Source organism: Dufourea novaeangliae, unplaced genomic scaffold (assembly GCF_001272555.1).
Source record: "Dufourea novaeangliae isolate 0120121106 unplaced genomic scaffold, ASM127255v1 scaffold64, whole genome shotgun sequence".
In the NCBI taxonomy this organism is placed as follows: Eukaryota; Metazoa; Arthropoda; class Insecta; order Hymenoptera; family Halictidae; genus Dufourea; species Dufourea novaeangliae.
In genome coordinates, this window is record NW_015373954.1 from 763,326 (window position 1) to 782,257 (window position 18,932).

Below are 18,932 nucleotides of genomic sequence, written 5' to 3' on the forward strand. Positions count from 1 at the left end.
CAACGGTCTGGTCGACACTTGCGAAATTCCATCGTCCCCGAGAAACGAAGGGAAACCACAGGGCAAAACCGAGATGCATTAGAAATCGAGGGAAATTGATATCGTTTACGCGTCGAACGTCCCCGTTGCGATCCAAGGCGGTTGCTTTTCGTCATAGAAATTCCGTGTGATCATTTCAAAATCGTTCGGTGAGAATCTAATTTTCATCACCTTCGAGTCGTGATAACGTTTGAGCAGAACGTTTAATCGTAAAATAAATGTATCAGGACATTCGATTAATTTAGAAGAGCAGGTTAAATGTCACACGTTGACAAACGAGAGGATATCTATCATCGGATGTTTCTTTTATATCGCAAAAAAAAAAAAAAAAAAAAAACAGGAAACCCGCAATGATTCACCACGAGTTTTAATTTCTCCCAGCGACGCATGGCAACAAATTGAGGCATGTGATGGAAAAAAAAAAAGGAACGGAACATATGAGCTCGAGATTTATTTGCTCGGCGGCACGAAAGACTTTCTATTCATTTGTTATTCGTGCAACAACTATAGGCACTGAAACAATGCAAACCGGCGACTTCCTGCTCCGTTAACCATGAAAGCAATTTAACGAGCCACTGTACGTGATCCGTCTCGACGTGTGCCCGGCGCCTTATCAGAGAAATTTTCGACCTGCTCGAGACTGTGCTAATGAGTCAGATTGTACTTAGACCGCGGGAACATTCATTTCGTCGATAAAATTAATCGATGCATCGCATTAGACGTGAAATTCGCGGCCATCGCCAATTTTCAGGTCTATATTTTATAGTATAAAGATGCTTTATTTCAATGTATGTAGTACCGTAACACCATGTATGTAATCTTTAAACGGTTCTTGGACTTTCGAAAAAATGTTTAACTTCCATTAAGTTTCAATTAAACGGGAAAGTCGTTCGTCTGAAAGTCATTACGGAGGAGGAAGTGGAGAAAGGCCTCGTCGAGTTGCGGTGTATTATTTAATTGAACGTACGATAAAAAAAATTGAAATTCTTTCAAGATTCCGATGAAGGAAGTCACGCGGATAATTAATCTCCGTGAAACGCTTTATGCCGGTTCCCTTTTTAGAGCGTAAATTAAGATAACGCCGCTATAAATCTGTAGATCGTGTTACAACTGAAGCGTCAAAGGAGAATATTTCTTTACTTCTCGAAGCAATTGAATAATTACACTCGACGATACTTTCTATTTTCGACAATTTTAACGGAGAATCCATTCTTACGACTGTGTCTGAGGGTAATAGAATGGAAGATGTAACAAAGACTACGAAAACACAAAGGGAAATAAGATACATCCGAGTGCAACTGCATCGTACGTTCGGAGATGCGTCTCTAGCTGCATGAAACATATATCACATGGTCTTCTGGGATTTATATAGCATATTTGACGACCATTGTTTTCTACAGTCCATCGTGCCACGAATTTACAAGCAAACCTTTTGCTTGGCTAGGCTCATAAATTGCAGTTATATTACACAAATTGCACTTACTACGGACCATTTCGATATGCCATTCACATTCGAATCATTAAATATTCTTTTTATATTATAAATTACAACCGCTGATTTTAATGATACTTGTGAATTTAACCTTATGTTATATTCTGTGAAAATACAGGATGCATGAAAGGGCGAACAGAAAGAACAATAAAGTTTCTTGTTATTAACCGTTATTATTGTTACAATTACTGTCAGTATTACAGCTGCTTATTATTCCTATCATTATCGTTAGTCTGGCATCCGGCGCGTAACAATATAGTGCACGGAGTCGCGTTCAAAAGTCAACAAATGATCCTCGACTCGAGGATCTCGGTCCACAGCGCAACGAACCACGTAAATACAAAATGAATAAGAAATTTTAATCTCCATTCGTCTCTTGACTGGGCACAGCATTCTCGACAGTGTCGACTTACTACAATAAGACACACGAAAGTCTTTCAACGAATTCCTGATACGTCAAATAATTCACGCTTCCCTCGATTAATTATACACTACAGCAATCATCTTTTACTTTAATTCAGACTTTCATTAAAAGCTTATACATTCCACGAAAATAACATTATCTCACTGTATTCGAGATAGAATTTCTGTCAAAGGCAGTTCTAGTCACTATCTCACTGAAACAGATCAACGTTACACCTTCCCCATCGTAAAATACTTCTTCTAAAAACTTCGTTTACACAGAATCAGGAGTCGATTTCGAACCCTATTGGAATATATGATAAACATATTTCTAAAGGAGGTTTATTTTCCCACTCGGATCTGTCGGAATGCTGCATAGTCTGCTCGGAGACGGTCGAATAGTACGCATACGTCGATTAATTAAATAATTTATTAGTTAACAACGAGCGGATAGCTCAGTAGGGATGAAGCGCGGCCAGACCGAGTCTCGGTGGCTCGGCGTAGCTGTGTCGGTATCTTCCTGGGGTGGGTACGATCTCGAGGGGTGGTCTCGCGCTTTCGCGATCCAGACCAGGATATCTTTCGTGCTCTGAAAGCTCCTGATAAGTTGTCGCCCTGGCCCGCACCTTTTCACGTATTTCCCGCACGTGCGCGCGATCCCGGAAGTCGCGGACCTGTGGACAAAAGTCGATTGCACGTGAGTTCGAATTCAATATTGCACCTATAGCATTAGATCGCCTTATTGAAATTAATAACGCGGCTCGTCGAAGCTCAATTATAACACGTATTCTATTGTTTGTAATTAATTGAAGTGCAGAACAGGTATGCGGGACAATTAGCTTCTACTTATTCCAGTAATTTCAATACTTCGAATTTCCTTTTCGTTTGTTTCGAACATAGGATGTTTCATGAACTACCTTTGAAATGCACGATTTATGCACGGGATTCAGGGTTATGGACGTTTTCGTGGTAGAAGAATCTTCAAGGAAGAGCTGACTCTTGTTGTTGTACATCTACGTGACTTACTAATATCTCCGTGAAATTTAGTACGTGACTTCGTAACGATACGTTGATCGCGAAGAATATTTGCTAGTCGAGTTCCAAGGAATTCGCGGGCAGACAAAAGTGCAGCAAAAGTCAACAAAAGGCTACCAGACACTCCCTTTTCTTTACCGAGGCGAGCAGCAATTAGCATTTCAGTTAGGGATCAGCCATTCTCGTAGAAAATACTACACTCACAGACCGTTTAGAATCTCCGAATAGATCTCTCTGATTGCTATTTTCAATCCTATATTCAATACAAGATATAGTAAATTTTCGGTTCAATTAGTAAGAAGATAGCTGTAAAATCCTCACGATATAATGATCCGTATTAGTGCAACGAAATTGTGATCGCAAATGGCATAGGTATAATATCCAGTAAACAAAAAGGTTAAATATCATTCTAGTAACAATGATTCACGTTAAAGTCGTTGCACCAATCCGGACCCGAGTCTGACTCCTCTCCTGCGGGGTTTCAGGCACGAAAGACCTTGAGGAACGTTCACGAAGCAGAACAGCTCATCGTGGAATCAATGACCCCTTACTTCTCTCGGATCGACGACGACGTTCCTTTGATCTCGGAAGTCCCGTCCAACCGACGGGTTTTCGTAGCAGCTTCTCGGCCGGGGCCTCGAGACCTCTTGCTCCGGTGGGCGTTCCATCGCATAATGATGGGTTCGCGGCCGTGGCCGAGCTCTGTAAGGAATATCGTTCTCTCGTTCCGATACTTCCGAATGATTCCGTCTGATCAGGTGTTCGTGGCCAGTCGTCGAACTATTGATGACTGGATGGTGTCTTCCCAGATGATCATCGTGGGCTTGCCTGGCCGACTCGACCCTGTCGTGGACAGAAAAAAAAGAAAAAAAAAAAAAAACGGTGAAATAACCGTAGCTATTGCATCCAAATTTATTAATATTCGTCTACGTTAGGCATCTATTACGCGTCCTACTGACACTATGTTGAATCATCATTTCATAATGAAAATTAATGAAACGATTCGACTGGCAAGACACGATTAGACGGAAAAGTTTTAGCGTGACCTCGGTGACAGGTGAATCGGAATTCATTCGATGGCGTGCCACTTCCGAATTCGTTCTACTTGCAAACACGCGCCACTTCTGCCAACCGATTTTCCGCGAAACGAATCGCCGTCGGGTATGCGCACGCCATCGACAGGGACGTTTGTCACTCTATGAACCGAAAGCTGGTCGAATCGTGGGCACATTGGAAACCAGAGACACCGTTCGCGGTGCGGCTGGACGGACGGCTCTTACTTGGGACTGACACACGGCGATTGCTGGCCCAAAAACGAATGCCAGCGGAGAAAAACCGAACGCGATGGATAATACGTGGCCTTTTAAAACTAGTCGATCTGGTCGACCGGGAGAAAATTAAGTGGAACCGGGATTTCATTCAGCAGAATCCACTTTTTCTTGGCTAGAAAACGAATCTGACGACGTTGTTAAGGTCTCGGGACTTTCTTGCGACATTGGGACTCGATTCGAAATTGTCTCGACTGAAAGTGTAACATAGTTTCTCGATCATGAAATTATAGCCTTTTAATTCTCTTTTGTATTTCGTTTAGAATTCCAACAATATCCCAGAATTTTTTTATGACTCATGGCTAGGCGTTCGATCGATATCTGGAGCTTGTAACTTTGACAATTGAAATATTTCAAACCGAGAAAGTTGTTATTTTATTCGGAACTTGTGGTTCTTCGTCGAAGAAAGTATAACACGTCGTACACGCGCGGATCAAAGAAGGGTAAACGGTGAACCAAGAGAAATATTTGCGCTCTACCTGTGAACGGGATGACTTTCAACTTCTCTCTGCCTGGAAAGGACAGGCCTGGCGATGGCCTCTCTCTCCATTGCTCGGAACATCTCCTTGGCATCCTGGAATCTCTCCCTGGGACTGGTCACCTCGCCGGGGCTCATTCTGGGCTGGTATTGAGGGCTCGGCGATCGTTGCCTGAATTCTGGAGCCCTGCGGCTTCTGTTGCAACTCGGTGAAACGCCTCTGTTGACCTGGCTCGGCAATCTTTCCGGGCTTCTCGGTAGCCGTGGCAGCGTTAAACTCGTGGTCGTTGTCTCTGCCTCGGGGAGATATTCGTTCTCCTCTGTTGGTGCTCCCCAGTCGTCGTCTGAAACGAATTCGTGTCATTATTTCGGTTCCTTTGACATACGAGAATAATGAACGGCTGAAGTAACGTTAAAATTGACCGTAGATCCGACTTAGATCCGGTGATCATCTAGGCTCTACGAAAATTCTAGCAAATATTCAACTTCCAAAGTCCTCCCTTGAATTCTGATTCCTTCGAACATGGTCATCGGAATTCCCCGTCATCGAAACGACAAACATCAAGCTCTCCCGTCTGTCGTTCGTTCTCGAGTTACAGGGTGTTCATTGAAACAATGAACACCGCTAAACCCCGATCAAGTGATCGAACCCGTTCGCTCGGTGTACTGGACAGACCGCAATCGCGAAGGAAAATAAAATGTCAAGAGTCGTCAAGGTAAAAGCCGCGGTTTCTCTTTTATCAAAGAACCTGCAACATCAAGGGGACCGGAATGCCCGAGTATCTGCCGCGGAAGAGGTCATGGAGGTTTGAAGAGAAGCTGGAAACGAGGAGGAAGGGGGAGGAGGATTCGAAAAGACACGAGGAGAAATAGCCCCCGGGCTGTGGGCCGAGAATGCGGAACTTTGTTCCTCGTATGACCTCACACGAGGTCGATTTGCACACGAATTCAGGCGGTTCGCGACCAGTGACGTCCAAGCCTGGTCGTCATCATCATTACCGTCGTCCAGTGATTACCACTCGGATCACAGTGATTATCGTCACGGGTAACGAGAGGTTTCGCGCGCGACGCGCCGGCGCGCGAGAGCACTCCCGCATGGAAATGTGCCTTTCGAGAGCTCCTTTGCGCAATAATCGAGAACGTGGAACGTCGAGCCGGGATACGGAATGCTGTTACCGCGCGCGCGCGTGCGCTAGGTAAAAGTTAAAAGGCAAAGAGCCTGGGATCTTCTTAATATCATCGCCTTGGGTAATGCAACCTTCTTGTTCGTCGCTTTTCAGGGGAGTAGAAAGAGCTTGGTATTCACTGGCGTGGCTCTGTAAAGGGGATCTCGATTAATTTTAGTCAGACGAAATTGTAGGAGTTCGAGATCGATTGTGACTGAGAGACGATCGAATAAATTTCAATGATTTCTTTTCAGTACCGGAACATTTTGATAAATCATTCGAATGGTCGATTTTCAGTGGAATCGTATATAGGGGGAAAGTGTCTAAAACAATCACTCGGGGTAAAATTATTACTGGCTGACCTGTGGCTATTAGTGGTGCTATATTTCACCACCTATAGTCACTAATCGTTGCTCGAAGTGCCATGTGAATATCAGTGCTTCGTGTGTTGTCCACAAGAAAAATTTTAAATTACTACAATTTATCTAAGATAAGTCTTTTTCAATGTTGTGTAACTTTTGTCATAAACGGTTTAATGTGACAGCTGTTTCTTGCGCGGATTTAACCACAATTAAATAATAAGTTTATTAATGGTTCGTTATCGCATGTAATAAGTTGAGGTTATATTAAACCACTGAATGTGAGTTGGATGTTTGGGGTCATATAATTTTCTACTAAGATAAAATGATCCCAGGAATCATTTTACCCATATTCTATATTATTGATTTTTTTTGTATTAGTTACAACAATGCCCCGTCAGTATGAAAGAAAAACAATGCGTCAAAGCTGTTTTTATTTAAATAAAATGTAATAAATGAAATGCTTTTCAATGTTCGTCGTATTACATACATCACGAAATGATCCTTAAGCATCCCCTCAAAGAAATGTGAATAAAAAGTCTAACTAATCAGGTAGCGAAATTTTATTTAAGCCAATAATAAGATAGATAGACTAACTCACAAAAACTACATTACTTTTATTTAAATAACGAACATTTATATTTTTTATATAAATTACGCCTTAAAGGGATCGTTTTAGACACCTTTCCCCTATATGCGTTCGAACCATCGATGGCCCACTTTAAATTACCGAGTACGGTTTATAAATAACTGATACGGATTTTTGTTCTAGAAAAGAAACGAGACACACGCGAACGCGTTCGAACGTAGCCAGAGATGAACCGGGCACCCGAGGACCATCGAGACGAGGCAACAACACGTCCATGGCGGAGCAGTTACTCAACGAAGCGATAAATTAATCGGCTAATCGCCGTACGGAATCTGGGAAGCTCGGGATAGTTTCACGCGATGTATCGTCGGCGCGTGGCACCGATACATACGCAAATCGTGAGCTCGGCGCGGCCAAAGTGTGCCAGATCTCGCGGTCTACGCCGAGGTGGTGGGCCGCGAGAGAAGCGACGGCGCTTATATGGAGATACGAACGTGGAAATCGTGATCCCCGTGATGCATCGTGTCCCCGAGACACTTGTTGCGAAACGGGTTCTTCCGTGGCCCGCGAAAGACGGATGATATAACGTCAAACCGTGGCTCACGATTTTCCTTTGAACGTCCGCGAACGCGCGACAAACCGTTGCAATTTGACACTTTTTATGCTCGAGATAGGTACAGGGTGATTCATAAATAAGTAAGTCTGATATAAGTAAAAAATGTCATGTGCAGATCTGTCCTATATGTATTGTTATGACGTTCGAAGCCACGAAATTGGCTTCGCGTTGTAACTGAAGATGCCTCTGACTTAGAGGATCGATTTCTGAATCGGTCAGTCGTTTCGCTGACAACCGTCATTATTTAAATTGAGAGACGTACTATAATTAACTTGTACAGTTATACAGTATTAAATAAAAGTTGCGTTGTGTTAGATTTAATAATAATAAAAGTTTTCGTGTTATGGATGATTAAAGAAAACGTTCGAAGTGCCCACCTCGTGCCTCAACACACGCTACTGTACGCTGTAACATTGAGTTCCGCACTCGCTCGAAAATATCAGGTATTCTTCGAACAGTCTCAAATCTATTTGATGTCCTTTCCTGCAGATCGTCCACATTATTCACTTGCCTTGACTGCAGAATAGAATTTTTAAATGGCTCTAAAAGTAAAAGTCTAATGGATTGAGATCGTGCATTTTGAACAGTTTCTTAAATCATCCATAACTCGAAAACTAAGGTATACAGGACATATGTTCATATGACGTTTCTCTACTTATATCACTGTGTAGATTTACACCTTGAAGTATTGACATGCATTTATTAATCACCCTGTGTAGGTACCACGTTTAAGAGCAGTACTCGAGATTTCTTGCGTTTAGAATCGGTGTCTCGAGCCGAAAACCGAAGGAATCACCGTGTTGTCGCGTACAAAGACGATTGGAAATCCACGTTTTGGTTTTCTCGCCGGTGAAAAGTGGCTTTAGTCGGTCAGTAGCACGTTCAACTAGAAAATAACAGAACTCGCAGCTTGATGTATGTTCGCGTTAAGGTTGTAAATCTGCCGAATGACTCCTAATCCCCTCTTGGTTTAATTGCATCAGATAAAGTAACACACGTTGAACCTACGGTGGTTCTGTGCGACGAGCATGGACATCCACGAGAGAGATTTTCACCCATAATTTCCAGCGCGCATTAAAGTTTCGCGTAACGACTCGCCGCGACCTTTTAACGCGGAGGGCAATTGTCCAACAGAATTCTTTCTTGTAATCTTCACGGATCTCTTCTCTATAATTCTGCGAAATTTTCAAGCTTCATCCCTGTCCAGTGTCTAAATTCCTAATATTTCATCCTACGGACAATCTTGAATTAATACTTCAGGTTGGTCCGAGGACTGTTTCCATTATTGATAACGGTGTTTAAAAAAGCTCAACGGTATAATCAGTGATATTTCATTCCGCAAGACACTCGTCCGATAGCTTCAGCCGGTAGACAGTAAATTAGCTCAACAGATCGTCGTGGTCGAGTACAAATTCCAGTAGCACGGATCGACATCCTCTGTGTCAAAGCAGCTTGATTTTTGCCTGTTGGTACCATCGTGGAGTCTGGAAAGATATATGTGTGTATACCCGTAGGCCCGGTACCTGCCGCAGACACGACGTCCTAACGGTATTCCTTCCACTGTAACAGGTGCCCAATACAATCTCTCTTTCTCTTTCTTTCTCTCTCACCTGTATATACGTATAGTTAACGCCGAGTCAGGTCCCCAGCAGCATCCGCGCCGTGGACCACGAGAGAGAGAGAGAGAGAGAGAGGGAATATCTTACTTCTTTTTTTCCCCTCTTGACGAAATTTATTCGTTTACGTTATATGGGTCAGTCGTCCGTTGAAAAACATGTTCCACGGGAGGAAGTCACGCCCAATGTGGACGCGCATCGCGGATGACTTTGAAGTCCCAATCGTCTCCCTTTTAATCCTGTTTCAATTCTGGATATCCTGGCGAGTAGTACCGTTCGACGCCGCGGAAAATACCGCGTATCGTTTCGAATCTGGAATGTACCAATGGTCGTGGTTTCTTTGGTTCTTCCAGCAAATACGAATCGTTCCTGAGAAGCTTAGCTCGAAAATGGCGGTGGAATTCGATCGTTGCGCAACTACGACGAATCAAAAATGAGAAAGAGGAGACCGATAATTGTGATTCGGATCGGTATGTTGTTTTCCAAAATCGCGAACTTTCTCCCGGGTAGGGTCAAACCCGTTCAACCATTCCGTGGCGCAAGGTTGATTCGTCAATTGCGCGGATCGTTCTCCCGAACGATCGGAGTGAAAGTAGACGAACGAATTTGTTATTAGACCGGGCGGTTTTGCATTCAGCGCGGCAACAACACGGAGCACTCGTACGAGGAGAAAGAAAAATCGAAGACGTTCGCGACGCGCGATGAAGAAACGATTTTTCGTTTAGCCGACAACGAAAACTGGGTTACGGGGTCGGCTTCTGCCCGGTTTTCTACGAGCTCCGATAAGATTCGAGGCGGAACACGCGGCCACCTGTACGCAGGTAGAAAGCGTCCAAATTTTTGTCATACACTATGAATTTCCGTGAGGCAATTTCCAATTAAACCTTCGGCGATTTAGGCCGGGATTCATATTCGCTACTTATTCTTAACCAGGATTACATTGTTGTTGTTAGTTTCCCAGAAACGAAAGGAGTTCTGTACTTATCGCAACTATATTTTTACTGTAAAAGTTAAATATAAATGCCAGCAACGTGGAATTTCACTTCGACTCAAAGAAAATCGAATAATATTCTTCTTTATTGAATCAATTTTAAAATTGTCAACACGAGTCTGAGACGATGTTATAGGGCAAGAGGTTACGCAAATGCTTAAGAATAAGTAGTGACTATGAATCCCGGACTTAGAGTCAGATTCTTTTATTTTCATCGAACTATCGTAAATGTATCATTTTCATTGTTTTACGTCCTATGTTAGGTCTTCGTTTCCACTCTGTCAGGTCTCGGTAATCATTTTGGTTAACGTTCTAGCAACATACAGGAAGTATCCTACGTTATTGCCAGCCATTCATTTCAGTTACTACACCCTGCCACTTCACTCTGTCATTCCTTCCATAATTTGTCACGCATTTTTCCGTCATTACGGCGGCGTATAAATAATTTGAAGCTTCCTACACGTGACAGAGCCGCGCGTGGTGCCGCGCCGCGTAACTTGATAAATATCCGCGACTGGTTCTTTCGCGGAAACGCGAACCTCCACGCTTCATCTGTTTTCGTCGTGGAGAATTATTATGGGGACGCAAGGATCGTTTCCTGAGTGGGACCAGGAAAAGAACCAGGAGGGAAAACTTTCACTTTCGTGCAGCATCTGCCGGTGCAATCGCTTAGTCGGTGTAATGGCGCGCGCGTTCACCCGGATCGCCTAATTTCTTAGGAAAACGGTTGGACCACTTTCCACGGGGGCAATTAACCGACACCGACTCACGACAATCCTCCTGCCCAGACGAGTGTGAAGCAAACGCTTGTTCCTTGAACGAAATACCCAGGAACAACAGAGAAGTCAATTTCAGCGTGATGCAATTTGCTTTGTTAATCGTCGTGCGACTGGGACCGAATAGAAACAATTATCGGGGCAGGTAGACGTACGTTGAAGCTTCGTTCGAATAGGCAGAGTATATTTTGTTGTTCCATACCTAATCATTGTTACGTAATGTGTTCGATACAGAGTTGGGCAGAATTTTATTCGAATAATACACAGTGAAAAGCAGCAGTATCTAAGGGTGTCGTCCTGAGCTTTAAACAATTAATGAGATTAAATAATTGTTCGACAAATGTCGATTCATTCATAAAGAAGTATTATCTTATTATAAAAATTGAAATTTCGACGTTTGAACAACTACAAACGACAAAATACTTTTTTCATCGTTTATACGTTATTCGAAACTTTTTATCTAGATAATGAGTTTTCCCATCTCTGGTTCGATGCAAGAACGATATAATTCGATCGAAATTTAGGAGCGCGTCATTCCGCGAAATTATGTTCCAGCCTCAGCTGACATAATACTGTACACAGTCGTCAATAACGCCCGTAAGCGTGTCGATTCGAGGCGTTGAACAGCAACGCGCCATTTGCATCGCAGTCACGGTGAATTCTGCGTTCGTTCCCGGTTCTCATTCACAATAAATTTCACACTTGCTCAGCATGACTGTCGAATCGCCGCGAACGCTACACGCCTCCGTGGTGTCGCAACTCGGCGGCTATTTTGTCATGAAATTCTTTCGGTGTCGCCGCGACGCGACGTGACATCATTTCCAAAGTGTTCCGCGACGAAGTTGCTGAACAAAGTATTCCGAAATTTCGGTAAATCCGAATCGATCCTTACCTGGCCCATCGATGACTCGTAATCGTTGCGACATTTTCAGATACAGTTTCAAGAATCATTTCAGGAAATACGGTACCCCTTATTTGTAATGTTCCACCGATCTAGTAGCTAGAACTAGAATTAAACCCTTTGTACTCCGAACAATTTTTAATATGACATACCAGCAAGTCCAGGACTATTTAATTTTAACACACAATTATAATACAATGTGACAGTAGAGGTCCCGATGGAAAAGTGAAGAATATTTTAATTTTTAAATGTATAAAAATACAAAGTTGCTTCTACGTAGATTTCGCCACAGCGACGACATCGGTTTGCAAAGGGTTAACATTCCCCGAAAATCAACCATAAGATCGTTCCAATTCGACACAGGTTATAAATTACCGATCAATGATTGAAATTAGATTCACGATCGAGGTCTAACAAAGTCCACTTACCCGAGGAAGAATCTCTGGATGGTCTGGATGGTCTCGGGCCCAAAGGATGATGGCTCTGATAAGGTGGGGGCGTAGCTGCGCTGTCCGAGCCTATGCCGCTGCTGGCAGCACTTCTCGTGCCGCCTCTGTCAATCGTCGTACTACCACCAACGATCGTTTGATTCAGGCAACGCCGGAACTCGATGCCAGTCAGATTGCCACGGTGTCTGTGGACCGTATCGTAATCCCGCGGAGGCAGTAGTATCGGTCCAACGTCGTTGTCCCCGGAATTCCCTCTGCCTGGACGAACAGGAAGCATATCTTTTACTTAACACCGATCCCCCTGTGACATTTTATTCCCACTAGAACCTTAAATACTCGGACCCATAGTCGGAGTCTTTGCAGTCGTTTTGATAGAAGTTTTATCGGCAACCGTAGTCGCGATACCAACTTTATTACCATTACTGTATTAATAAGTCGGTGAACAGTTTTCTGTGACGAATGTTTACCTAATTTCGCGCGTAACTCGGCCGCCAAAGACTCGTATATCGTGGTGGTCTGCACGGGATCGTGTCTGAGTTCACCACTGCCTTCGGAGGACTCGGACTCTCTGGTACTCCTGCCATCGCTACCCAAATTGCTACGTACTCGGCCCTCGAGCGAGGTAACTCTGGCCAAATTGTCCGAGTGCGACGCCAGTGCTTTCAGCTGGCTGCCCAATAGTTCGGCCGTCTCGACCGAGTCGCATCTGAAGTCAGAGAGGAATCCGAATCACGGTGAGGGACACGGCTACGCGTTGGCAACCCAATCATCCAAACCGATTCATTCCATCCCGTCGTCGTTCCCCGTTATTCTGGAACGATCTTTCAATTTCTAATCAAGCACAATTATCGCGGCGCATCGCGTAATCAGCCCTCCTTCCCGACCTTTATTATATTCTCCGTGAACTCGGGAAGAAATCGCGGTCACCGAACTATCACGGTCCCATTGGCGAGAGCCATTTACCTGGTTCCGATCGGGACCATCGGTGCACGTATTGAATTCAACGACCGTTGTTGTTGTTGTATAATTTCCCGATTACGCCGACGGAAAAGCCGTTTTCCCACGGATCGGATACGACGACGAATGAAAATGCATATACATACGTACGGTGATTTTGTTTTCAATGGCAAGGCTGTTCTCGCGGCCTGTTCGCGATGCTGCCGCGGATACAGTCATCGGCACGTGTGAACGCAAACGAACATTATTATCGACCCGTTAGAATCGCGCGCGAGTCGTTAATTAGCGAGACTCTGTGTATCGAGGTGGATCGGATTATCCGGAGACTGTCTCGCGGAAATCGATTTCCCCACCGCGTACCGTCTTTCTCAACGATGGAACAGTGTTACTCTGAGGGGAAGGGAAACCGGCGGTATTTTGTAGATGGTTTGACACCACGCCAAACGGTTCGTTAACGAGTTAGCCCGACTAACGAGGCTACCAGCCTGAATTAACGAGTCACGGAATCATCTGGGAACCTTACGATGCGTAGTTACCTCCGCGAATAATTGCCCGTTATTAGTATCTGTTATTAGATTGTGCGAATACACCGCATTGTTGCGAATTAATTTGGATTTATAGCGACCTGTAGGCGTGCACGTGGACAGGATTGTTGGTAGCCGGATTCGGTAGCAAAAGAGTCGCCGCGACGACGTCCTCCCGTTGCACGGCCGCAAGTACCGCGTGTCCTGGTACCAAATGTTTAACGGCCGACCTCGTAGAACCTCCCAGATGTACCGTCTGTATGATCTTCAGACCCTTGTTGCTCACCTGCCGGACATAAAACAGGATTCTTCTGAACGACCATCGCGTGTGCCCGCGAAAATGCAACGTTCTTACGCTCAAACGTGCAAATCGTGCCGCTCGTAATACGCTGTTCGGTTCGTTGAATTGAATTTTAATAAGCGGTTAGTCACTCGGATGTATTGTTTCGGAGAGCATGGATTATAGAGAACAAATTGACGACGATATCCGAGCAGAATCAGCATTTAAAGTAATTTTAAGTAATCTCGATGGTTACATCGAATGACTGGTTAAGCATTTTGTAAATTATGCGATTGATGCTCAGTGACTGCAAATAGCCGCGTTCGATAAGCGACTCCGTTTATCATTAAGAAGGAAAGTCTTTCCTCGGGACAATGCTTTGTACACCGCCTCCTACGAACGCGTGGAAACGCAATTTCCTTTTCGAAAGCAAATAATAGTAACGGCGGAACGATGAAAGTGAACACGATATTAGAAAAATATAGAACTTTCTCTAATTTTACGATCGTGCTTTTAGGAACAACGGTGTGTGCGAGCGTATCGATAATTGTTGTTCCGCCCGAGGCATTGAAATTACCCGGGCTCGGTGTGTTTCGTTAACGGCCATGAGAATCCATCGCGAATTTCGATGAGTAATCTGCTGTTTTTGGCGTACGATCATAAAAATGTTACTGCAGGAAATAAAATTCTCTTCAAGAAAGGCGATAAGGAGTATATAAAGTATGCGAAATTTTACATCACGAAGAGAGGAGATGCTTAAACATAAATCTCGTTCGGAGAAAGTGCGAAAACGAAACGATCGAAATACCAATATCCTATAATTTATTATGAAACGCGTAGAAAATTTCCGGCCTCTGGGAGCATGAGCTGTGCCTCCTTCAAAATCCTTCCTACTATCGTGTTCGGGATGTAACTTCGAATTACAAAATCCAGGAGCACGCGTTCTCCAAAATGGCGGAGCAAATGATCGACCGTCCTCGTGTCTGCGGTTTCCACGACGCTGACCGCAGAAAATCACGCGCAATTTTCGTTCCAATTCCGAGACGGTTCGTTAAGGCGGTCTCGAGCCTCGTGAAAATTCGGGGTGCTAAAATATTCTCAAGGCGAGCAGCGCGTTCTCGCAACTCCACCGACAATTAAACTTGCACAATAATTAGGCGGGCCCCGGAGATTTCGTAATATTTCTGTTTTTTTTTTCTCTTTTTTGAGAAGACACATACGTGTACTCGCCGCCTAAATCCACCTCGAATCGCATCCATTAAGATCCCGGCTGTACGATAAGAACACCTTTGTTTCCGTGGCCTTTAAACCACGCGGTGGGCTTCTTTCGTACGTGAGATACACTTTTTAGATTCATCTTTCATCGACCATTAAATTAACAGATGTAAATGAAAACTCGGTTTGATATTACATTGTTTTAAAAAAGACAGAAAGTTCTATTTCATAATAATTCGAGTTAGGAACACAGAGATAACCGTCGACGTCTGATATCCTCGATATCGATTTCGGAACGCTTGGTTCTGGATACTAAATTCGAGGGCAATGAATGTCGGTAACACCGAAATTTTCCATTTACCACGGAATCAGGGCACAACACGAAAGAAGGATCGTTCGTTTCCATGCGAATATCGTGTCAGCAATTTTGCCTGATGCGGCCGGAATCGCGAGTAACGAGACCTTTTTAAGCCTGCGTGCAACCCCCTTTGGAAATTTCAATTGACATGCAACGGGAATGTCGAGCGGCACGCTGGTTTAACGGTCGCGGGACAATTTCGGTATCGTCCATTTTCTTTTCTCTTTCCCATATCGAACCGCGCCGGATGTATTAGCGGCGTGCTAGTTTCTGTAAGATTCGGGTCAACGAATTTGTTATTGCGCTTATTTAATCAGCCTTCACTACATAGTAGACTGGTACGTGTCTTATCAAGGCAAATCGATCATATAATGGAAGACTGACTTCCCATTACGAATTATCAATTACCGATTCCATTGAAAGTTAATTCAACGGAAAACTACATTAACATTGGATTAGACAGTACGGGCTGCGGCGTGGAATAAAAGAATCATATATCGCGGAGATTTTAATGCCTGGAGCGTGAACCACTCGTAAAAAGATGAATACAGTTAACGCGTTCAGCGCGATAGACTGCGTACGCTTCTCGCTAGAGCCTGCTAATTTAATCTTTACAGAGTTCATTACTACCAGTTTCGTTGAGTAGAAACGAAGAAATTACAAAGATATTTTTTTACAAGGCAACGAAAGTTCGAAGTATAGCTCGCTCAGTCGAAAGTATAATATCCTCGATTCCAAGAAATGCTCAAAAACAGACCACACCCCTCTTAAAAACAGCCTAAAAGTCCAAAATCCAGTGTATATAAACTTACACCACGCGCTTCCAAATCAAAAAATATAGCCGATCTAACTAGCCTGAAATTTGCATATCGCGAATACAGATAGGCTGCGCAGAGTTCGACCTTCTGGTCATCCCCGAGGATCGATGGACCATTAATCCGAGGTCTAAGCCTTCAGATCTCTCATTTTTTTTTTTTTTTTTTTGGGAGGGGGGCAATTTCGTGGAAAAGTGACGTGCGTTCCCGAGGAAGCTGATAACCGTGGTCGCGCGAGCAGCAGCAGCAGGTCGAGGCTTGGCGATTTCGGTATGTAGGCTGAGGTCATAAATTCGTGATTTTTATTCGAGCCGCGGACTGCTTTCACTGCCACCCGTGAACGGGGGATCGGACGGTGTAGTCTCGAACAGTCGCGAAAAATATCGCGAGTATCCGTGGGGGAAGTGACCGCCACTCTGAACCCCACCGACAATTAAAATTCTCTTTTTCGTGGTATTTTCGGCTGTGCCGGGGCGAGAAACCGGATCTCGGAATGGTACCGCTCACCTGCAGCGTGACCTTGAAAGGCTCCTGAAGCCGTTCCCGCTCGAGCAGGTAAGCTATGGCACCGGGCATCGCGTCCACCCCCTTGGCCTCCCTCGCGCCCAGGTACCAAACGTAGTACGAGCTCTTCTTGACATCCTTGCTGCTCCTCAGACGTAGGGCCATCACTCACGTTTCTGGATCAGACAACGAGTTAGGTTCTTTCGTGTTATCATCACTTGTTTCACAAACATTATTCGTGTCTGTGTGCGATAGGAAGATCTACCGGTCCTCCCTTTGTTAACGATTAAATCTATACTTCTGGTGAAACTGCAAAATTATAGGTATGGCAATTATGTAGGATAAGATCGTGGGACACTAAAGTGGACATTTTTCGATAAAGGTAGGCTTATATTCGGCCTTCAATTATGGGGTAAGATCATTTATTATTTGTTGCATATCGAAGTACACGATTAATATATGCGTCGTCTGTACTTGACATTAACCCCTAAACGTTCTCATCGAATGAAATTTATCGCTTAATATGTGCATCGCTCGAAAGACGTAATTAACCCCTTGCTCTATAACATCGAGTCAGACTCGTGTTAACGATTTCAATATCGTTTCAACATACAAGAATATTATTCGGTTTTCTTTGAGTCGAAGTGAAATGCCACGTTGCTGATATTAATTTTTAACTCTTACAGTAAAAATACAGTTGCGATAAATACAGTTTTTGGGAAACCAGCGACAACAATGTATTCCTGCAGTCTGCAGACGTTAAGAAAATCGTAGGGCAAGGGGTTAACGATTACACGTCGATCAACCCGACTAGACCCATTCCTAAAGCGTTACCCTGAATTTATTTCCACCGCTTTTTTGCATAATGTGATAAAAAAAACGAAGCGATTTACATAAGCCGATAAATGGACGCGCCAGCACCGTGATAAGCGTAACGTGGAAAATTTCTGCCACTTCGTCCAGGTGTCTGACGACTTTTCCCCCGAGCAAGAATACCGATTTTCCGAGCGAGGCGAGCTTATACCGTTCCTGGCTCGCGAAGAACACGAGCAGCTTGTCTGTTCATCCACTTCCTCAATTACTTTCACGCTTAAACCCGTTTCTACGTTATCCGTCCGGGCGAGGAATCGGTTCCCACCGATCTTGCATCGCGTCGATCGTGTATCCGAAGCGAAAACGGCCCAGGAACCGGAAGCCGTCGTGTCGAAGATCAATGTCAGTCTTTCACGGGTGAATTATCAATTATTCCTCGTCGTAATAGATTACCCTGAACCCACGATCAGCATAATTTCACCACTCGAGTCCTCCACGAAATGTAAATTCTACCTGTATTCTTCTTTACAAACATTTAACCGTGAAACTTATTTCTCCACGGGTTAATTTCAACGAATATATATTATGCAGAAAAATTCCTCGGCCGTGATCTCAGGAGAAAGCGCGTACAAATATTAACTCGTAGTAATTACTAACGAACGAAATTAGTCTCTGGAATTTCTCCCAGTTTTCTCAACGAGTCCGTGGTCCCTGCCCCTTGAACACAGTGTTTCGTCCGATCGGAAGAGATAGGACAGACTCTCGATTTCCGTTGTCGTTGAATTCAAGTCGATCGATACACGGTAACGCGATGTATGAGAACCTATACGGGACGCGTTTTCTGTTACGGTATAAGTTTGCTCTCTTTATTTATGCATTACACGCGTTTCGAAATCTTATACGCTCGCGTGTACCCCGTAAATATGTAATAGGCTCGTTTTACCAACAGACACGGAGCCGTTTACAGGAAGGGTTACGTTTCTTTCGACGATAAATTGCATTCGACCGACCGGCTGCGCATGCTATTGCAATAGTAACACTTTATAAACGGTCCGTGAGGAAGGCGTTCTCTTCCTTTTGTCATTGGAAGACGTTCGATGGGGAAACCAGGATCGTTTGGACTTACGAAAAATACAATTAACCGAACCGTTCAATTAAATGCGCAACAACCACATCCCCCGCGAACGAAGATTACAACTTTCAAATCTGCTGCTTTCATCAACTTTGAC

At 44.1% G+C, this 18,932-nt stretch overlaps 1 protein-coding gene across 1 annotated transcript; it reads right to left on the bottom strand.

Moving 5' to 3' along the window:
• Positions 1-2,388: 2,388 nt before the first annotated feature.
• On the bottom strand, positions 2,389-17,055 carry LOC107186295. The gene is made up of 7 exons (XM_015574128.1): positions 16,894-17,055; positions 13,820-14,004; positions 12,705-12,943; positions 12,217-12,495; positions 4,776-5,118; positions 3,520-3,811; positions 2,389-2,607 (listed from the first exon to the last, which is right to left on the bottom strand). The coding sequence occupies exons 1-7, from the start codon at positions 17,053-17,055 to the stop codon at positions 2,389-2,391; spliced, it is 1,719 nt and encodes a 572-aa protein (XP_015429614.1).
• Positions 17,056-18,932: the final 1,877 nt, after the last annotated feature.